This window comes from Electrophorus electricus, chromosome 9 (assembly GCF_041902795.1).
Source record: "Electrophorus electricus isolate QZ-2024a chromosome 9, ASM4190279v1, whole genome shotgun sequence".
Lineage (NCBI taxonomy): Eukaryota > Metazoa > Chordata > Actinopteri > Gymnotiformes > Gymnotidae > Electrophorus > Electrophorus electricus.
In genome coordinates this window covers 19,609,965-19,632,611 of record NC_137505.1, presented here as the reverse complement: position 1 = coordinate 19,632,611, position 22,647 = coordinate 19,609,965, and the positions used below count along the sequence as shown (strand labels likewise).

General features: G+C 40.4%; 3 protein-coding genes across 12 annotated transcripts; 1 reads left to right on the top strand and 2 right to left on the bottom strand.

The window, feature by feature from the left end:
* Positions 1-153: 153 nt before the first annotated feature.
* jam2b (junctional adhesion molecule 2b) lies at positions 154-12,338 on the bottom strand. Of its 4 annotated transcripts, none has more exons than XM_081720780.1 (14): positions 12,060-12,338; positions 9,654-11,042; positions 8,901-9,063; positions 8,459-8,648; positions 4,548-6,119; positions 3,582-3,647; positions 3,356-3,466; positions 2,522-2,671; positions 2,003-2,190; positions 1,656-1,764; positions 1,452-1,580; positions 1,277-1,301; positions 1,090-1,120; positions 154-584 (listed from the first exon to the last, which is right to left on the bottom strand). In XM_081720780.1, the coding sequence occupies exons 5-14, from the start codon at positions 4,597-4,599 to the stop codon at positions 546-548; spliced, it is 900 nt and encodes a 299-aa protein (XP_081576906.1). In that variant the 5' UTR covers positions 4,600-6,119; positions 8,459-8,648; positions 8,901-9,063; positions 9,654-11,042; positions 12,060-12,338; the 3' UTR covers positions 154-545. The 4 variants fall into 4 exon arrangements, with proteins under 4 accessions (XP_081576906.1, XP_081576905.1, XP_026851616.2 ...); XM_081720779.1 differs by having other exon boundaries at positions 8,481-8,648; XM_026995815.3 differs by lacking the exons at positions 8,459-8,648; positions 8,901-9,063; positions 9,654-11,042; positions 12,060-12,338 and having other exon boundaries at positions 1,452-1,562; positions 4,548-4,680.
* LOC145659273 (methyltransferase-like protein 21E) lies at positions 11,067-13,866 on the top strand. Its single transcript, XM_081720783.1, has 6 exons — positions 11,067-11,484; positions 11,683-11,833; positions 11,982-12,145; positions 12,221-12,338; positions 12,586-12,857; positions 13,025-13,866. The coding sequence occupies exons 2-6, from the start codon at positions 11,734-11,736 to the stop codon at positions 13,142-13,144; spliced, it is 774 nt and encodes a 257-aa protein (XP_081576909.1). The 5' UTR covers positions 11,067-11,484; positions 11,683-11,733; the 3' UTR covers positions 13,145-13,866.
* Positions 13,029-22,510, bottom strand: tfdp1a (transcription factor Dp-1, a). Of its 7 annotated transcripts, XR_014125313.1 has the most exons (15): positions 22,395-22,510; positions 21,489-21,557; positions 19,999-20,078; positions 19,831-19,897; positions 19,491-19,594; positions 19,213-19,334; positions 18,806-18,971; positions 18,395-18,541; positions 17,190-17,258; positions 16,947-17,098; positions 16,498-16,664; positions 16,042-16,120; positions 14,989-15,289; positions 14,319-14,378; positions 13,029-13,167 (listed from the first exon to the last, which is right to left on the bottom strand). XR_014125313.1 is itself a non-coding variant. In XM_081720776.1 (13 exons), the coding sequence occupies exons 3-13, from the start codon at positions 20,008-20,010 to the stop codon at positions 15,151-15,153; spliced, it is 1,224 nt and encodes a 407-aa protein (XP_081576902.1). In that variant the 5' UTR covers positions 20,011-20,078; positions 21,489-21,557; positions 22,395-22,510; the 3' UTR covers positions 14,046-15,150. The 7 variants fall into 7 exon arrangements, 3 of the variants coding, with proteins under 3 accessions (XP_081576902.1, XP_081576903.1, XP_081576904.1); XR_014125309.1 differs by having other exon boundaries at positions 14,319-15,289; XR_014125312.1 differs by lacking the exon at positions 14,319-14,378 and having other exon boundaries at positions 13,031-13,167.
* Between the last annotated feature and the right edge of the window lie 137 nt (positions 22,511-22,647).

Genomic DNA, 22,647 nt, shown 5'->3' with positions numbered 1-22,647 from the left:
ACTGAATGCTCTGTTCTTAACTAGAATGTAGTGAATAAAATAAATTCAACACATGTATTTTGTTTTTATCTTTATTTGACATTAGAATTGATCAAAATCTGTGCCCTAAGGAAAAAAAATCTTCTGTGCCCTAAGAATATCTAATATCTAATATATATAATACATATTCTTTGCAACCGTGCAGGGGATACAAAAATGTGGTCCAGCTGTGTCATGAAACTTTTAAGTCTATCAGGTAACTTACAATTTCATCAAATGTTGCTGTATTAAACCCTTACCACTAGAGGGCCAATCATATACTTGTGGCCATCTAGAAGAGACTCCCAGGTAAAAGGGATACCTACTTATATTGCAAGAATGTCACTTGGGTATCTAATTTCCTTTTCTCAGTATATGGCGTACTCTTACAGCTTCTTTCTTGCTGTCGTTTGATCAGGCATAAGCAGAGTGTGGTAAAGATACTAGGATCAGCACCACACTGCACCTGCTTACATGTACACACCATCATCCACCAAGGTGTGTTTGTTGTGCAGTGTAAAATGTCTTCAGATCACAAAGGACCTGGTGTGCTTGTAGTGGCTAAGCTGAGGAGAAAAGGCAGTTGTGATCAAGGACATAGGAACATCTGTTAAAATGAATAAAAACAAATTTGCCCAAGTAAAAATATCTTATAATCTCTTTGTTAAAATCATAAAGTAATCAAGTGTTTAAAGAAAATATAATAAATTACATATCTAAATTACATCGCAGCAGATTTAAAATGACACCTTTTGCATGTCCAATTTCCATATATAACACTAGAGTAGGCAAGAGAAAAATCAGATTTAAAAATCTAAATGTTGCAAATCTATAGGGCCAGTTTTCCTGAGATGCATAAGGCTAAGATAAATTATATCTAGTTGTACTATGTCAGAAAAGCTGACCCCTGGAAATTCAAAGTTGCATCACACTGTTCACTATTCTAATTAGATTTAAGTATGAATCACATTGCTCAGCTTGTTACTGTACTTTAGAAAATCCAGTGCCAGAGTGGTTTATTGCTCCATGACTGCCTTAAGATAATTTAACTGTTGGGTAAAAGATACTTACATCTGGTGGGGGTCTGTGCTTGTTTATATTTCTAAATGGGGGAGGGGGGGAAATAGTTTGGGTTATCTTGTATAATCCTATTTCAGCCTTTTTATTATATATTTATTAATGTTATTATTCATTAGTATGATAGTTAGGTATGCAACAAAATCCAGGTAAGTTCAAAACGTATAAATAACAGAAATACCTTTTCTGTTTTCCTTTGTTCTTTACTGGTGTTGCAAGAACATGCAAGAATGCAAGAACACACAAGCAGATGAAACCATTTTATCAAGACAGCAATCGTTGGTGATGAACACTAGGAGAACATTTTAATATTTAGTTAGCATCACGCTATTTATGTTAAGTGAGAGAGAACTCACTATGGCAACGGGAGCAGCAATCCTGACAGCAGCACAGGTGAATGGCCAGAGAGCATGAGAGCAGAAAGAGAGCAACCCCTACCCCCACTGCTACCACTAATGTCAGGTCGACTGAAACATAAGGAATCACTGGAATGTCGATTATTAGTACTGGTTATATGCATACATTGAATTCAGTAAGGAGCTCGGCTCTCTTTTACTTACACTCAATGATCTTCAGGTGTTGGGCTGCACAGCTCTTTGGTGCCCCTGTTCCACTGGAGGCCTCACAGCGATACTGCCCTGCATCTGTTGCCGACACACTCTTGAATTTCTGTCGGAAGAGGCAAGAGGAAGTATGGTAAATAACAACTCAGATGAATGATCCGTGACAAGCCAAGATATCGTGAAAAGAAACAAGCCCCTTTTTAATTAAAAGCACTTGGGGTGTATTCGGCAATTAGGCACTGTGGTAAGTGGAATAAGGTGTTGGTGTGTATGTCAGTATGTGTGCATAGTTGTGCATATGTATGCTCATATCACAAAAAGAACTGACTAGTTTTGTAACAAACCAGAGTGCCGGTTTTGGGGTCTAGGCTGTAGCCTGCACCGGGGAGCTGGGCACTGCTCAGGAGCTTGTTGTCTTTGAACCAGCTGTATACGGCCGAAGGAGCACTCAGCTCGTCTTGACAACGGAGCTCCACCGCCGAGCCGCTCAGTGCGGTCTCGGGCACCTGGCAGGAGGGAGCTTGGGCCAGTTCTGGCCACAGCACAACACACAGGCATATATTCACCTGCTCATTCTGCACCGGTGCAATGATAGTTAGGTTAAATCGCACGTATTAAAATCAATCGTTTAAAACTGACAAATTTTACGAAGATATTTGTGTTTGTCAGTGACAAGAAATGATCAGAATGAGCCTTGAGCTGAGAATACTGCTCTCTTCTATATTGACTCTGTCACCAGAAGTCTGTTAGTATTTCTGTTAAATACATAAGAACATTAAAAATAGAACAGTATATAAAATACAAAAGAAAGACCTTTATATAGATAAGTAAATGTGAAATAAAAAAAAAAAGAAGAATCCCACCAAGAACACTGAGTGAGATGGCAACCTCCCCAAGACAGATCTTGTCATGTCGGGCAGTGACCTCACAGTGATAGATCCCTGAGTCTTTCACGGTAACATCGTGCAGAGTCACCGTAGCTCTGTCCATTTTTGCTCTGCCTTTAAATGATCCTTGTGAAAGTGAAGGGGGATTTGGGAAAGGGATATTATTGATCAAATCTAATCTTTAAATGAGCCTGGTGAAAGTGAAAGGATTGGGAAATGGGAAATTATGTATTCAACCTATTCTCTTGCTTGTCATGCAACATGTAAGACAAGATTTAGTGAGCAATGGTCACACATCAAAATTGCTAATGAAGAAAGCAAGCATTCCACCTAGATCCTTTCATAAATCCATGCCCAAATGTTTAATTTCCTTGCTGTGCACAACATTATTAAGATATGTAATATCATTTTTAAATTTAGAATTGTGTAAAATAGCATGGATAGTCTGTATTTACCAAGTGGAACTGTTTATTTGTACATAACTTCCAGTGTGCTGGTGTAACTTTGCCTTGCAAAGAAGACACCAATTTCAGTAATTGTAGAACTGAACGTGGCGTGAGGCCACTGCGTGAAGACTTGAACATTTATTTATTTATTTACATTTGTAAGTGGAACATTGTGTACATTGGATTTATATATATATATATATAAGTGGAACATTGTGTACATTGGATTTATATATATATATATATATATATATGTGTCATATATATATATATTAGCATATATATATATATATATATGCTAAGTTATTGATTTAATTTATACTGAAAGATTAGGACAATAGCAGCCACCACCACCAAAACCTACCTATAAATTCACCATCAAAGTAAATGAAGGAGACATTCTTCCCTTTCTTTTTCCATTCAATACGTGGGTTGGTGTCCTTTTCTGTCTGGAACTCGCAGGAAAGTACAGCATCTGTTTCCCAGATTTCCCGTTAACTTTACAATATTGTGCCTTGCATAACTAAGGCTTTGATATACTGACACAACCTGACACGGGCTGTGTGCTTAATTAAAATAAGTTCACTTACTCATGTTCTCATGAACTTCCACTTTTGGCATGTTGGTTGTCACAGTTATTGACATGGTGCATGGAACTGTGGGTATGGGGAGAGAAATGCATTGGATCAAATTGGGCTTTCCCATACCTCCTCAGCTATAGGTCCCCATTTAACCGTGCCAGGGACGGCTATGCATTGGAATGCACAGATGGATGATCTGAGACAGAGTGGTTGGGAGGTTGTCTGTACCTGACCTGATGACCCCTTTCTCTGTGTTTCTCCACTCTCCCCTTATCTTTCTCTCTCTCTCTCTGTCTGTGTGTGCATGTGTGTTATCATCTTTAGGGCCCTATTCCCTTAAGCTCAGTTTTGAGAGAGAGAGAGAGAGAGAGAGAGAGAGAGAGAGAGAGAGAGAGAGAGAGAGAGAGAGAGTGTGTAAGTGAGTGAGTGAGTGAGTGAGTGTAAGTGAGTGAGTGAGTGAGTGAGAGAGAATGAATGTCAGTAAGGCTGTACATAAACCTCCCCCTAAGTCACACTAACCTAAACCAGCTGAGGGAAGACGAACTTGGTGAAAATCACAACCCACCCTGAATCTGAACACAATGGATGTAAAGCAAATTTCACATTACATGCATTGTCTGATTAATATTTGTAGCCTTTTTGTAAGTTTAATACACCCAGTGAGAATACAACTTTTTTATGCCAGAGAATTCAATAACTTGCAACTTGATGAACTGAAAGAGAACATTATTTTTTGTATGTTGATTACCCAAAGAGTCAGACAAAAAGCATCAACATTAAACAATGAGGTACCACAACACCTGTATGTAATGTGGAGGGCCTCTTAGCATCAGCCATTGATGTTCTCAAGCAGCTGTTCAGAGGACCTTCAATGTCAAACATATCCAACTTACCCTAGTTCTAATTAGAAGCTTAACCCGCACACGTGCCTCCTGGTTAGTAACGTTGCTAGATTTAGCGTTATATTCTACTTACACAACCGCAAGGCCATAAAAATGGGACACAGAAGTTGTCGCATTCCGACCATCCTTAAAACGATCCAGTCTGGCGATTCTTCCCAAAGAAGCGTCCCGGTAAGAGTAGAGCGCGGTGCGTTTGTCGGTCCTGTACAAGTTTGAAGTCGATGGGTGTGTTCGGCATAATACCGCCCAAAGCCTGGCGTGACCTATCTGGTCAGGAGACAGTGTTGGAGTGGGAACGGTACGTGACGGAAAACTTCGCTCTTCTGGGCGTCCTCTCCGCTTGGGGGGAAATTAGCTCACGTCCAAAATTGTTCTTCAAGATGATGATTTTAGGAGCTTGTAGCCTGCTCAAGAATGAAGCCTGGCGTTAGTGTGTCATTTAAATCGGACAAATGTCTTCTGTTCTACTTAAAAATCCGAACGTATTTTTCAAAACGTATTAAGCAATGTAATGTAGATAAGAAATTCTTAAAGTATTTCAATTACTAATGTGTATAGGTTCATTGGTACCCATTTCATTGGGTTTACATTACACTGTGTTCAAGTCTACAGCACACTTAGTATTTAACAGCTACACATCACAGCTACTGCAGATGCTTTTGCTTTTATGCAAACACACACACACACATTGTTGAAATGTGATCACAAAGATTCATTTTAAGTACAATGGAAACTATATAAAGCTAATATTAGTGTATAATTGCAAAAGTCAGAAATACTAGGCTGAGTTGACCAGATGTTCATAGACACATAAGTGTATGCACTTCTAGAGCCACACAGATGTGTTGAGGGGCATGTGGCTCACACACAGTCACAGACTCAACCTTCTATTATCACATCTGTGGTTGAATAAACAACAATCCAGTAATGAGTCTTCATTTTCAATCACGTCCTATTCATCTCCCTTGGCATGTTTAAACTGCAAAACATTAATCCGGAATTAAGGTTAATGCCACATTATAGTATCCAGATCCAACAGGAGGTAAATGTGAGTTATGACCACTATGACCACATAGTGCCAGCATAGCAGCCAGAGCACCTATTTAACCTTCCTAAGTGATGGTCTCTGTCAAACCATCCTCCCCTTGAGAGAGTGATAGTCTCCCTCACAAAGCCTTCAACTCCAGGGAGTGCCCCTGCACATGACACTGTCCACATATCCCTCAGTGCATAGCTGCCATTTCCATCAGGGCCATGACCACGCACCTCATCAGAGGTCTTCACACTGGACCTCACTGTCCCCTCACAGCAGGGGTGGATTCATCACTCCCAATGGCCTCATTGCCATCCCACTTCAGACACCAGGCAGCCACCCTACCCAGGACTCAAACCCAGGTGTGTCGGGAGGTAAACGAGCTCTGACTACCACACCAAAGAGCCGTCTCTCTGGCATAGCAGCCAGAGCACCAATTTAGCGTTCCTAAGCAACAAGCAACAGATGTCACACCATCCTCCCACTGAGAGAGTGACGGTATCCGTCACAACATCTCACAGCAGAAGAGCTAGGAGCTGGAACCTGTTCCAGAAATTCAGCAAGTCCATCAGAGCATCCCCGTTGACTTGATAGAGTCTGAGATTGAGGAACCTGAGAAAGAGGAGAAATGGTAGAAGAGGCATTAATGGAGACAAGATATCGTACAGTAATAGAGCCACTAATGAAGCTCCTCAGGAAGCAGGGAGACCTGTCATTGTGGAGTTGCCTGAAACTATGAGGCCAACTATGATATTGTTAGGAACCCATGGAGGAAGATAGAACCTTCACAAGGAGGATTATTAATGCAGGATTTTCTACGGGTTGAGACTGTTGGTTACCACTGGGTGAGGAAACACCGGAATTCAGCCAACCAGAGTAAGTGTTAAACCTGCAGCAAGGAAAAGTAACACTACAAGGAGTAAGTGAAATGTGAACGTGTACAAAAACAGCAGCACAGACATTTTAAAAATCTTTAGAGAGGTATGTTCTTTTACAAATATAAAGAAACATGATAATTGTCATTTTGAATATGTCCACATAATCTGAATATTGCATTGATGGTAAATGCTACCAGTTCTTTACAAGACCTACAAATGCAACTCATGCAGAAGCAACAGATGCAGAGTGGATGTCTTTCATTTCTATCTATTGCCAAATCTGTTTGGATTAATACTAATCTGTTAAATTTTACATACCATTTAGATTTCATATTTTCTAAAGTTATATTTTATTAAGTTAGGGCAAAAAATATATGATTCATTTTAATACTTTGTTGTTCAACAGTTCTACTGCCAGTGCCACTTCCGTAATGGACATTTGACTTCAGTGACCAGAGGCTGCATTCACAGACAGATGTTAAGGCTCATAAGAAAGAATGGAGGTCTCAGGCACACCTTGGTTAGAGGCCTGAGGTTTGTTTGTATGTTTTTGTCTGTGCTTAATACCTACACTTTAATCTTCAGCCTTTTTGTGACTCCAAACACAATTATTAAAATATTGCTCCCTTTTGAAAATCATTGTTAGCTCTGCTGTTTTCAGACTGGATGTTTTGTATGGCTGGATAGGACACATCGGGCCCATGCTGACTGGCTAACAGGGGAACTGTATAAACAAAACTGGATTGAGCAGTAAGCTTTATTTCAAAACATTTACAGCAGGAGAAGCAAACTGACTAATGTACTGTACACTATGTGTACTTTCAGACTACCAGAAAACAAAGTACGTGACTATACCTGCAGTGTCTAAATATTTAATATTACATCATATTAATATGTTAACATATTTCAGTTAATAGATGTTAATAGGTGTTTCCTTTCAGCCAATAGACAGTTCAATAATGTGTCATGCTGGGGTCTATGGGCCTTCATCTGCTCCTGTCCTTACTGAGGAGTCAGAGCTTCATCTGCTCCTGTCCTTACTGAGGAGTCAGAGCTTCATCTGCTCCAGTCCTTACTGAGGAGTCACAGAGCTTCATCTGCTCCAGTCCTTACTGAGGAGTCAGAGCTTCATCTGCTCCTGTCCTTACTGAGGAGTCACAGAGCTTCATCTGCTCCAATCCTTACTGAGGAGTCAGAGCTTCATCTGCTCCTGTCCTTACTGAGGAGTCACAGAGCTTCATCTGCTGCTGTTCTTACTAAGGAGTCACAGAGCTTCTTACCTGAACTCCTGGTATTTTATGTATAAAAAATAAATGTAATATTATCACATACCACAACATTGTATCTCTTAACATATACAGTTTATACAGTATGCAAAATAAGTTAAATGATAACACAGCATGTCCTATATGCTTGGTTATGCTTGTTCAGGGAAGACCATGAACATGAATCTGTCTTGACATATACAGAGGTACATGTATAAATGAGGAACAGTGACAAATAATACACATCAGACTCTGTAACATGTATCTTAGGGGAAAATATAGGCTGCTTTTATAATAATAGAGGGTGTGTGTACAATTTACGAATGATTTTTTAATTTTTCATTAGTAATCTAGTAATCTCACCTTTAAATAAAAGGTAATAAAATTTGCCAAATAGCTTTCTCATTACACCTGAAGGGTGGAGGTGGACCGGAAGCATTAATAGGGAAAGGCTTCTGACATTTTATGCTGCAGTATCCAACAAGCCCATACCATGATAGGTAATTTGGCTAAAAAAAACCCCTTTACTGTTAGATAACAGTAATATTGTTATGATGCTGTCCACTTGCTGTCTTAACTATTTAATTGTATTGATATAATATTCACTTGTGAAAACAAGCCTTCTTTTTAAGCCAGTGTTGTTTCCTCCATCCAAGCCTTCTTTGCCCCGTCTCTTTCGTAATTATAATGCCTGACCCGACACCTGACCCATTCCTTAGTGCAGCTCGCCCTCTAGTGGTCCAAAGTGATATTTACACATATCTACAAAAAAAATAAATAAATAAAAGCAATACAAAAAACTACGCACATACAGATTCCTAGAGACATACTGTAATCCTCAGATGCACGTCAGGCTCCAGTTTGGAATTTTTACTTCAGTTTTCAGACAGCATGGACAGGATTGTGGGATGTGGGTGAACCTGAGGTATTGTGTGCTGGGTCCCCATAAGCGTGAGGTGGAAAGTTCACTGATGGGATGAGGGGCTTGCTGAATTGATCTGCAGTACACAGTATCGACAAGTGGGGTTAGGTGTGAATACTTTGAAATTAAATTAAAGTTCTAAATTAAAGTATTAAACTACTGTTCTAGTTTATTCTTAGCGGGACTTTTCACACATAACTACTTACTTCCCTGGCCTGTTAAACAGAAATGGCACCCAACCCAGTCATCCACAATGGGACATTGCCAGAGATTTCTGTTAATGCATCACAGAGGCTTTGGTTCTGTGCTAATAGCTAATAGCTCTCACCACCCCGAGCTGCCTGTTTTCCATCCTCTCACCCTGGCCTGGAATTCCAGGAATCCCCACTTTCCATGTGTCATCTGTGGGATAAAGGCAGAGCCACTCAGTCTGAGCTGAATGTTTGTTCCAAGGCCAGCAGTCTCCTATGGTAATCATCATGATTTGGACTCTGCACCAAAGTTACACAATAAAACACAATAATGGGTCAACTTTAGATCCTCTGGAGGTTGTGATTGTGTCTTTGTTTGGTGTTGAGAGTACAGGTTGGAATCCTTGAAGGTGTACACTGCTTAGAGTTTAATGCCAACATATCACCATCAGAATACTGTGAGGCTAAACACCTAGTTGTTGGCTTCATCACGTATGGAAATATGTACTGACGTGCTGCACATGTGACATTTTGTTTTGCTTTTGGCATAAATTACCAGAACAAGAGATTTTATGAACAAAGAGGAACCTAATATATAATTCTATTACCTCATATAAGCGTCCATTAATGATGAGCCACTTAAGTATTTAAACTGTTAAAAATACTACAAAATCAATGAATAGAAAAACAGTCTGCAATCTTTATGTATCATAAAATTAATAACTCTGCCTTTTTCTTAACACATCGCTATGCTACACTGTGGAGTATCTGTGACATGTGGGGCATAAGAGAAGTGGGGATCTCTGGACTAGTTCATCCCGTAGCTGAATAGCATGCAAGACTGCTATTCAGATCCTCAGAGGGAGTGTTGATGGAAGGTTAATGCTCACCTCATGAGAGGCTCTGATTCAGCCATGAAATCATTTTGTACCGCTGCCGGCCTGGAGATATCTGGGTGTTGTGTTTGGAGCTTTAATGAAGCATCTGTTGTGATGAAGCCTTGTCCACTGCTATACAGTGCAACCCTGAAAGTTCCAGAGAGTTCTGTAGGGGAGGGCTTACCGAGGTCTTTGTGCCTGCATATGAGATTAGGGAGCTTGACTAGTGTATCCAGAGCTAGGTGCTGCACACAAACCAGGCCCCTTGCTTGGCCCCTTCTGTTCTAGCCACAGAGCCATCTGGCTCCACCTAAGCACATAGCCAACACAGATTAAAGCAGCTCAAACATTTGTCTTTCTGTCCTGACTGCCTGCATCCGTTTATTTGTTTATGAAGTCACCACAATGACCTTCCACTTATCTCAGTCTACTAACACAGCATCACAGCATACAACAGACTGTCCAGCAGATCCAGTTTCAAGTATAGGTTATATGTTCATGACAGGCAACAAGCCTTTCTCGTACCTTCAGCTCAGTTGTTTGGTTAGCGATCTGACACTGGTCATGGCTAAACTTGGCAGTTATATACTTAAATGTGACCTAATCATAGGAAAACTCAATAACATTACACCAAGCAATAACTGTATAATATAGCCATCAAAATGTGATTTAGTTCTTTGTTAATTGGTTACTTTATATAATGGCAGTGCGTCACCAGAGATGTAATGACCCGTTTCATAGCAAGAGCTAAATGGAGGTTTTGAAGCTATGAAGGCTCAGGGTTAGATATACAGCCCCAGTAATCAGGTTACCTGACCGCGTCAACGCCAACCCCTCTATCACACACCCCTCTAGTTCACAGTAAGCAGCTATTCAGCCAGAGGAACTGAATATCACCAGCACGGGCCAAAGGGAGACCCCATACCTGAGTCATTACATCACACACCCATACCCACACCTTGTGCTGTCATTAATTCATTGGTTTTAGAAATTATGTTAAGAACAAAATACCATTTGTATATTATTTATATTATATAATTTTATGTATTCACTTTATATTATATATGCTTGGCAGGCTCTTAGATCAGACAGGTTATTCCTGCTGCCTGATTCCTCCCTGGCCATTAATTCTGAATGTTAGGTCAGTCTACCTGACAGAGCTGTCAAAACATCCCAGCCAACTTGAAGAATTCTTTAGCTTGAGTTTGCTGCCTGCGCCTGGAGAGGAGCAGCTCACCTCTTTTGGTCCAGGATTCGGGTAACTGTTATTGGACCCGGGTGACAATTCCAGTGTAATCATAAATTCAGTGGTCGCTATGTGCAGGCCTTGCTAAGCATCTGTATGGCAGTAACAGGATATGTTGCCATCAATGCCTTGTTTCAATACAGTCTCTGCATCTGCTGGAAAATAACAAGGCAAAATGCAGATTACCAATTGTTCTGGTAGAATTTAAGCCTACCACGCTTGACTGGACAAAGGCAGGTACAATTAAGTGATTCTCAATCATTCAGCAGCTGAGGCCATCGTAAATATAAGTGAATCAATGTGTCCTCCCAGTTTTGTTCAGAAAGCATCTGAACAGACTTGGCTCCTGCCAGAGGGATCAGTGAGTCTGGGGGCAAAGTCTTTATCCATCACGCTGTGGCTTTGAACTGCTTTATTCCCCCATCCCCATCTCAGTCTTTCATTTACAGGGCTTATTAAATATAGCTCAGTGATGCCATGGGCAGGTCAAGGCAGACAGTGCAGCTTTATAAACTCTGGGATGCCCAGATGATGCCAACAGCCAGGAAGGTTTGGAAGTCCGGCTTTGTGCAGGACACTGAAAGAGGCAATGCTTAAGTGAGTATGCAAGAAGAAAGGAAAACATGAACTAAATAACCAAGAACAGGCAACACTTTTAATGATTATGCATGCTGCATTGTCACATTTATTACTGTGCCTAAATGCTGTTATTTACTAATGATAATTTCTGTTATTATTGAGTGGTTTATAAATGTTCTAGTTTTTCATTGACTGTTGTGGAAAATACTCTTGAAGTTCTTAAAAAGCTTGAGAACCCAAGAAAAAGTGCTATTAGAATTGGACACAATGGAAATAGGCAGAGAACAAACCTATACAAGTGGACAGAGGAATGAAATAGCTAAGAATCTAGTTTACATCAAACCCCCACCAAACATCATACAAGAGGGTAAGTAGATTATTACCTGAGCAATAATTTGCTTTGACATGATATAAAGCATATGCCTGGTGAGAGGTGTGATGCTCATTTGTGTGAATGTAGTGAAGTTCACTGATTGAAATGATGCTGTCTTGCACTTCGCGTTCCTATGTGACAGATGAACTGGACAGTAAAGTAATGACTGGAGAGGCACTGGAGAGGCACAACGCCTGCAAGCCAAATGTCTTCTACTCACTAGGAATGGAAACATTCCATTTCTCTGGGCACGAGATCCATATCCGCGAATCACTTGACTCATTTGGCGCCCTCACCTGGCCAGGGGTGAGAACTGAGTGAGATGACTGGCAGGTTTGGTTATCATTAATGTGATGAACAGTGGATAAATTGTGTGTCCAGGCAGTGGATCTGTGTAACTACCTGGAAAAGAATAAAGAACAATTCAGTCTACAGGATAAAGCAGTGCTGGAGTTGGGAGCAGGAACAGGGCTTGTGTCCATTGTGGCCAGCTTAATGGGTGAGTGAGCGCAACAATTCAGAGGTACAGGAGGAATGCATGCCAGATTTTGTCATTAAAAGATTTTGCTTAAAACCATGGATTACTCTTACCATTTGAACTGGTAACTGTTATAACAGGTTTATAAAGAAAATGGGCACAGCAGCAGAGAACCTTGTGACCAAACAAGTTGTTCTGCAATGATACATTAGCTTATATTTACATAAGAACTGTGCAATTAAAGGTCTCTGGGCTGCATTTCTTGTAGGTGCGTGGGTGACGGCCACAGATCTACCAGAAATCCTGAACAACCTGAGCTTCAACCTGTGGCGCAACACACGTGGCCGCTGCAGATACACACCGCAGGTGGCCGGGCTGGTCTGGGGGGAGGAGCTGGACAGAAAGTTCCCCAGCTCCATCTACAACTATGACTACATCCTGTGCGCAGACATAGTCTACCACCACAACTGGCTGGATGAGCTCCTGCTCACAATGAAGTACTTCTGTAGGCCTGGCACCACCCTGCTCTGGGCCAATAAGGTATGACTGGTGGTACAGCTTAAAATACAACTGCCTTTTATTGTGATTTTAGGTTTGATGGCCCCAGTCTACATATAAAATGGATTAGTTGGGATCACCTTATTTGCATAATGCTAACATAAAAATGTAGGAACTTTGTACATTATTTGTGTCTGTTTTTTTGACAGATCAGGTTCCAGTCAGACTTGGACTTTATTGAAAACTTCACAAAGGCCTTCGATACAAGGATGCTATCAGAGATCCCAGCCAGCGAGGTGAGAATCTACCAAGCCGTGGTGAAAGAGTAATTCTGGATCGGGGGATACTAAACCTACAAGACAAAGACAAAACCACAAACACACAAACCATTAATAGCAGGAAAAACCCTCTTCTTACAGTGAACTGGACTTGTGTACATTTCTCTCACACACAAATATTAAAGGGGCTTCCTACTTTAAAGATGTCTTTCATGAAAATCATACTTCTGCATTTTGACATTCCTGACAGTTAAATAAAACATAACTCCTCAAAAGAAGCATTTAAACTGTGACAGCCCAATAGTTACATAATATGCAACAGTGTGTTTGTTATCTACATGCTCGTACCTAATGCTACAATTGTTAATATACTGCACTTTAGTTTCATTCCATTTTATAACTATAGTGCTTGAACATTAACCTAATCAACAACATAAAGCCTATGCCCATCATGGTCTTTTACGGATACCAAAACCTTTAAGAAATCTCAGGTACTCTCATACTGCCACATAGAGGTTACAGCTGACAATTTCAGACTAAAAGATGAAGCCATTACTCTTGAGACTCCACAAAGACAAGCAGCTCCCATTATCACCAGGGTAAAGCTTGCAGCAAGCAGCTTTGATGTGGTACTACAAGAACAGGTGTTTTTACAGAACTTCTGAATATGCAAATCATGTCAAATTTCTGTGATCTTTTCAGTAGAGTATGCGAGCTTGAAGTCCATTTGGATTAATCAAACCATGAGAACAAGGGACAAGGCAAAACAAAAATAGTAATTTCTTCTTAAACAGGTATCAGGATCCAGACACAGGAAGGGGAATTTTTTTTTTTTATAAAAAATTATTATATATAATATATATATATATATATATATATAAAATAAAAAAACAGTGTTATTATAATTAGTACCATTACATTAATGTCATGAATAATCACATTGAATTCAATGTTGTTGTTTTTTTAAAACATTATATTTTAATTTCCAAACTCATTAGATTACAGAAAAGTTGCCTTTGTGGAGTCAGTACAACAATTTTTTTTTTAATTTTCTAAATTTATTTATTTATTTATTTTAAGATTCTCAAGGGGAGTCCAAAAGAGAACTATATCCCATATTGGGATACACATCAATAATCATACATACTCCGTAGTGTTACTGACTTGGAGAGTATACTAGAAACTAATTTTCAGAGGTTTTCAACACGTTATTTAAACAAAGTACCTCGATTTCTATAAACTTCAGCAGATAATAAAGTTTCTCTGATTTCCTGATGCCGGTCAGCTGAAAAGAGAACAGGAGGTTTACCGCTCAAGCTGAAACAAAACCAAAAGAATAACTGTTCAACAGAACTCCCTAAAACAGCTGCCCACGGATTAACAGGAAGCCAAACAGACATGGGGCGGGGGCGGGCATCTACAAAAGAAATCCATGAATTCATCCAATCATATGAAAAAGTGTCCATAGATCCAAAGACTTGCCCTGACGGGGCCAAATGGCAGCTGGCTGAACCAATTCTCTGAACCATCAGTCTAGGAGAAGACAGCCATCTTGAATATTCAGAAAGTGAATTGAGCCAGCACATTAAAAAAAAAACAAAAAAAAAAAAAACAAACAATAAGTGAAAAGGAGAATATTCTAACCATTTCACATAGCGATCACACCTACACATTCTCCAACAGCAAGTGGCTGCATGGCTGAGCAAGGGTTTCGTTTGGAAGGAAGGATCCGATCTGAGTACATACTGTATGGCAGAGTTCTGCTACTTCAGGGAGACTTTCCTTCAAGTCCTTCTGTTAAACTAGACCCAGCAGGGCCAATAATATGCACTAGCACCCAACGGTGTGCTGCAATTTAACAGGAGAAGCCATACAGCAGGACAAAAATAACACACCTCTGAAGCCCATGCTCCTCAATGCCTGCATCAGATAGACGGGGAGGCAGAGAATCTAAAAGGTGTGCTAGAAGCAGAGGGGAAGAGGGAGCTTGAGCGAGTGATAAATCCCTTGAATACAGCCGTTGGAAGAACTGTGCATGACAAAGAGGGCTGCGAAGGTTAGTCGTCATCGTCGTTCTCATCATATTCCTCCTCATCGTCGTCATCGCCCATGTAAGAAACCGGGGTTTCAACACGAGAACCACTGTAGTGCGAGTCGTTAGAGCTTGACGCCATTGTTCCATCAGCCCCACTGTCACTAGAGACAAAGAATAACAAAGAAATGTAAGTGTTGACTGAGCCAGCATCAGTCTACTCTCCTACCTCATCCCGCCTATGATTGATTGGCTAGAAAGAAAAATAAATGATTATGAAAAGCAACACTTAAAACATGTTCTCAAGTCACTAGAGGCACACACACACACACATATACATTATATATATATATATATATATATATATATATATATATATATATATATATATATATATATATATATATATATATATATATATATATATATATAGAGAGAGAGAGAGAGAGAGAGAGAGAGAGAGAGAGCGAGAGAGAGAGAGAGAGAGAGAGAGAGCGAGAGAGTGAGAGAGAGAATGATGGCATATTTTATTTATTGATATAATGCACCAACCCACTGTTATGACAAGAAAGTAGAAGGGGAAAAAAAACTAAACACACACACACACATACACACACCAAAAAACAACATAGATGACACTCCCTAGAAGTCATCAAATAAAGTACTGACTTCATCCAACCCATATCAAATACAGAAAAAAAATAACCAACAAAAACTAGCCATTCCTCAGCATGATTATAGAATAGAAAACATGAGCATTGTTTAAGCTTACTTTCATATTTTCATCATGTAAAATTTTACTTTCACATAAATTTGCAGAATATGCAGATATCTGGAAAGCCCTACCTTTGTACATTTTGTTTGGTGAGCCTGCTAACAGCCCATCACTCCACAAAGTACAGAAACTTTGACTCACCTGCCAACATGGTAGCGTCCACCATTAGTAGATGACGCTCCTGTCATATAGACATTACTGATGGGTCCCTGTGCCATCTCTGCTTTACAAAAAGCAAATAATTTGTAATTTGACATTATAATTTGCAATATATTCACACCCACCCACACTAATGGGTACCACACACCCACCCAAAACCAAACAAAAAGGCCCTAGTGGTACCCACTAACTGTTTATGAAAGCTATAAGCTACCAATGCAGGTGCAGGATTAGTTCTACACAAATATGACTTATATGATTTAAAATGATATGTCAACCTATTTGGACACTACAAAAGTGCAAGGGAAACAGACTAATTATATAGCAGTATCTAAGTAAAGGTGTGTTAGCAACACCCTGGTAACATTATTTTGAAACATGTAAAATGGTCACAAACATTTTGTCAGGAATGAGTGTTTGAAAGGTTCTCTGGCTGACCTGTGACGTAAGGCTCCAGAGCCTTGGGTACCAGGCTGCGAGCCATCTTCAGGTCTTCAGCAGAACACTTCCCTGCCTCCAGTCCACAGGCCATGCCCATGCGCTTCAACACCTCAATGTCATCATGGATCTCAAACATGCTGTCAAAGTTGAAGAGGTACTCAAACCTGCATGAAAGCAAAGGAGATCATTGGTGTCTAGAAGGTACTACATGAAATTAACAAAAAAAAAAACGCAACACGACATAACAAATGGAGGACAGACACCCAACATGACATACCGGAATACATAACGATACAAATTACATGAATCTAATCTGTCTAAACAGTGGTTCTTCTCATTACAATTACAAAAATGAATAAATATATCCGCAACGCGCAATAACCTAATGAACAGACAAACATTCGATTGTAGAACATAATGTGTTGGAATAAAACATCAGTGTTTACTTGTCATTGGAGATGCTGCAGTCAATGACCGTTTTCTTGCTGGTGTTTATGATGATGAAAGGCAGGTGAATGACTGAATTGTCTGGTGGCGGCCTATTCGTCTGCTGTTCTGTCTGGCGGTTGCGCTGCACAAGGTTCTTGAAGGCAATTTGCTATGCACGGGTGTTATAATGCACAAGGAATTAGCTTTGAAATACAGCATTTCCAACATTTTAAAATGGAGTTTCATAATTTATGTGCTACCTGTAAAATTAGCTCTTGGAGCTGTGACTGTTTTTGCTTAATTCTCTCCAAGCGTCTTTGCCTCTCCACCTAGAAAGAGAAGAAAATGCTATTTGTTTAGGTTCTCAACTGCAGTCCTCAATCCTCCTCAACAGCACCATTTCATGTTTTTATGAATGTTAGATAAATGAAAACCACACAATGTGAAGAAGAATATATTCATATTGTATACACACCACAGTTGAGACACTTTCGAATATATTAAAAACACACTGGTGTTGGATCATCTGAATAGCACAATTCATCAACAAAACACCTACAGAACACTCAGATGGAATGTTAGATTGTTCCAAGAAGCAGTGATAATTGAAGGACTTTTTGCAGCATGCTCCCTTCTGTAGTGTCAGTATTGTAATACCGGGATAACATTTGACAAATGAAGGATATTGTGCAACCCTGTCCAGCTGAGTTGAAAAATAGTTGTCCATATTTTTGTACTCATTACCTTTTTTAAAACTTGGTCTTGTTCTCAGCAGCACCTCTAGATTAGTAGCAATTTTAAATGTACTATCATGTAGTTTAATGCCAATATAATCAGCAAGTACATTCTTATTAGAATCAGAATTACAACAGAGCACTATATACAAGGAAGCGTCAAGTCAGAAAATCTTTTCTAAGGGCCGTATTAAACCTACTGATAATGACATTGATGTCCTCTGTTTAACAGAAAGCTGTCAAATTATTTTTTTCCTTTATTAGGCAATATTTTTATTTAAATGTATGCTGAAAAAAACTCCACTGACATTAATTTTGGTAATTCAACAGCAGACAGACCATTCTAAACTAAAGAGCTGGATTTCATCTAGGTCACCTTGCACTGACACATGCAACCAAACATTTTGCACGGGCACCCGACAAATAAAAATGACGACAAATACTGTGAAGGCGTTGGGGATTTCTTTAGCCTACGTTTCTCTAATGGTTTGTGAGGCCAGCAAATAAACCGAAAAATACATGGTCCATTAGTTCATGTAGTGGTGGCATTTCAGTTTCAAGTGCAGTCAAGCCTCTGTTTACCACCTGTTAAATGTTCCCCCTCATGGCTGCCCTCGCAAGTCAATTAATATGCTCAACTCTTAGTTGGAGGGGCAGCATGATTATAGAGTATGAAACTAATGTCTGCTCAGCTGGTATCCAGTTCCAAACAGAACAAATGAAGAACCCACCTCCAGGTTCTGGCATTCCTGGGCTGAGTTGGTGGGAAGGCCAATCCACTTGATCTCTTTTTTCTCTTTTGAGATTATGTTCATTGCCATCAGGACATTAAGGGCATCATATACACGCCGCCGAATGTTCTTTTGATCATAGACATGCTAGAGAGAAATAGAGAAAATAATTATAACTAACCATACACCAAAGGTCAACCCCTGATTTAGGAGTCAGCTCCTGAACAGCTAAAGGATTAGTGGAGGAGAATTAAAGCAAAGATATCTCCAAACCCTTCTGTGCAGCAGTATGCCATAAAGGAATGTATGAAACGCTGCACGCTTAAATTCGTTCATTATCCCAAGGATCGATTAAAGCATAAAACTAGCTGTGCCACAATGGCCTCTAGGCAGCCACAGGAAACTGCTCACCGCGTCATTGGGGGAAATCGGGTTGTCAGCAGAGCTGAATTCAGCCACCAGCTCATCTGCTACTTCATTGTACGTCGTGACACCCTTCCTCTGTACCTTCTCACACACTTTCATGGAGAAATGCCTCAGCCCTTTTCCATTCTTTTCCCCTTTCTTACTTCTCTTCCTGTAGTCAGAGTACAGACACATCAACTTCAATAATGCACGACATTATCCAAGTATAATGAGACAATAGATTATTCCTTCGGGTGCATAAAATGGACCACACAGAGATCATGCATGATTATCCATATGACAGCATTACCACGGATATTACAATGAACTTATTGCTGCTCTGTTTCAAAAACATGACTTAACGAAAATGAGGCTTACTAACTGCAGGTAGGAAGGTTTCGATAGGGGCTCACCCTGAGGACCATGGAGAAGCATCAGAAGGCTGGCTCTGAGTGATGAACTGAGAGCTGGGTGTGTGGGGACTGTTCATAAGGAGCACATTGGACCCACTTGGCCGCTGGGGTGTACCAATGACCTGAACAGCACACAGGAACCAAGGTAACCCTCACAGCTCAAAATGGTAGACAGGCAGGGGGTTGAAAACAGCAAATTTACTCAATTGTGACATCAAATCACCCAAAGAAAATGTAAATTATTTAATCAATACTACTAAATTTCACTAAGCACTTACCACCTGTGGGGCGATGTTGACATTTGAAGGGCCCAGTGTTTTTGGCAACAGTTGTTTCCCCACTGCAACTGACTGTGGATGTACAGTCACTAAAGACAAAACTCCTACAGTGTAAAATTTTGAATAATCCAATTAGTATACCATGTGTGCAATGTCACTCTTTCAATGAACTCAGGGTATCAACTAGGCAGCCTACCAGTACCATCTTAAGCATGACATTAAAACATATCTGAAAAACCATAACAAGAAGACTGGGAAGTCAAGCAAGACAACCTAAACACAAAACATCACTATTTTTAAAAGTTCCATGGCTGGCAATATAATCTGCTGCATTCCTTACCTTTGCCAGGGCTCACATTTTGGTCAATGAAAACCTTCAGCTCCCCATTGGCCTCAATCAGACCGGCCTGAGGAGAGGAAGGAAGAGAAATTATGACAACTTCTGCATCATTGTTCATAGTAATGAAAGAAGAGATTCACTTGCAACTAAAAATATTAACACACTCACATCTTTGGCCATGATCCTTGGGGAAGAGGAGCAAAGGCTTGGTCTTACTGGAGAATCCAAGTGTTCCCAAAAGACTAAGCCTGCAAAAGACAGACAGCATTTTTGGCCCCAAAAGTACAACGGCACTGCCGTAACCGAGGTTACAAGCAAACATTTGTTTTAAACTGATGCACAATGTCCAATTTAGGCAACACTGATTTGTAATATATAGTAGCAAGGTTTTACTTAAATCACCAAAGTAGCACTTAATACAATATAAATACACTGGTTGCAGCTGGAGTGCATGCTCTATATTCCCCTTTGGCCTGACAGCTTGTGCTGATCTCAAAAGGAGGGGCTACAGTAGGCCGCAGTTTGCTTTCATGAGTTTCCCCAAATCCACTGCATCTACGTGACTGAGAGATATCCATATCACAAAGCCCAGACAGCTAAAACGTGAATGAGTACGCGTTCCACACGATGCAACATTAATGACTTGGAGGGCATTTCCCTCCACCGTTTGGACTCCAGCAACTTGTCTGGTCTAAAACGGGACATGGTGGAATCATTATATTACACTGCGTGTGCATACTTATCCAAAGTTACCTAAACCAATCGACGTGACCAAGTTTTGATTGTTCTAGCGTTTTATACAAAAGTAGGTTTTTTCTATAACCGCACGTACGTTTCCCCCGACTTTCCTAAGTTTCAAAATACTGAGATAACACAATCTAATGAGTTGCAGGATGGGAACTAATTAAGCCATCCATCTGTTACAACCTGTACGAGAGGAACAAAGTCAACAAACAGGGCCAGTCAGTAGGTATAATGTAAAGCATGTTAGCAAAGTGAGCTAGCTAGCTGGTTTGGAAACACGTTGTTTTGTAACGAAACCCTTATCTAAATGCACACAAAACGTGCTCGCCGACGCTGATCCGTTCAATACGAAAACCATGTATGTCAATGCAACACTTAGCAAACAGCATCACGCTAGATTGGCTATCTGAAACGGAACTATGGGAACTTTCCATTAAACTTACGACTGAATACTGTCTTGTATAGCCTGCCTTCTTGGGTCCTGGGGTTTTGTTGGCATGGGCTTACCAGCTAGCTAACATAGCTTTAAGGATAGAGGAAGAGGAGGTCTGAAACCCCCTCTGAAAACAGGAAACAATAAGACAAATAATATAAAAGTTTAAAATAATACTGAAATGTCACTGCAATCTGTTATCATGCAAAAGTTGTTTGCAACGACGATAAACTGTTTATTTTAGTGGATAAAACCTTTATTTGTACGACTAGCTAGCTAGCTAACTCGCATCAACAAAATGGATGCGAACATAAGCAAGACAGCTGCTTATCGACACTGGCCGGTTAGCTAGTCAAATTCACACAGGCGAGTCTTCTTTCTGTATCTGCGAAAGAAACTTTCATTTGAGTATACCTGAGATCAAGAAAACAGTTGTTACTGGTCATATAAAAATGAACTTCTGTTACCTAACGTTACTTACCTCAGAGCAGCCAAATATGTTTGAAGGTCGGCGAAGACAGTAGGGTGTAGGCAGCTAGCTATGATGTTTCTTCGGAAAAACAATTCATAATTGCATTAGAATTTTGTATTATAAAAGCATACTAATAAAAAAATATCTTAGGCCAACGCTTTTGCCTTGTTAGCCACTTCTGCATGCCAGCAATCTAAGACAACTGATTTTTCGTCCGTTCAAAGGCCTAGATGATCATCAACTGATAGTCAAAATATACATAAGTTTAGACAGACACCTGTTAAACTAGTTTAGACTGCTGTAAACGTGAAGAGCTAAAAACGCAGAGATCTGCGAACTAATGAGCCCGCATGACAGAAGACAAGAAATTAGCCAACGTTAGCCGCACAGCCCCATAAGGCAAGATCATTCTCAGAAATGGAGTGTCGTATTAATTTCATTTCTGTGAGCCGCTGGATTACCATCATTACCACGATTTAGCTAGCTAGCTAACCAATTACCTCGAGAGTCACGATAGCCATCTCTAGGTAACTAACGCCTAGGTTGCTTACCACCAACACCACCACAGTAAAGAGATTAGCGACATAGCTAGGCTATTCTAGGCGAATTGACTGTTGGCTAGCTAACCGGCGAAGAAAACAATCGCAGGCATTTTTCCTTACAAGTGGGCGATAGCTAAATCTGAGCCTGCTCTCCACTACTAGCTCGTTTAGTTAGCAAGCCATGCTAGCTAAATAACCGCCGGCGATTGCCGCTGATATCGCCAGCTAACTGGCAGATGTGGCTAGCTAATGTTCAACAAAGATAGAAGACCCTCCTGTTGTCTGTCTGAACACGGGACGAATCCTGCTTCAGTTTACTAGCGTACTCCCATCGTAACATGCTCGTCGCCGAACCTGATATGCAATAGCTTACGGTCGACTGCATTCGCGTTTTATCCCCTCTCTCTCCCAAACACCGGCGCTGAATGAAGCCAGCAGTACGGCACACTACACCCTCTTCGGCTCCGGCGAAAACTGAGCTTGGCGGTGTCCGCAGCATTCCAAACCGGATTGGACGACCATGCGTGTGACGCAACACAATGGTTTCCTCCCCAAAGACACACCTCTGCTACAATATGATTGGGTCGTATCGTTATTTTCTTTATGCTCAGAGTAAATTATTGGTC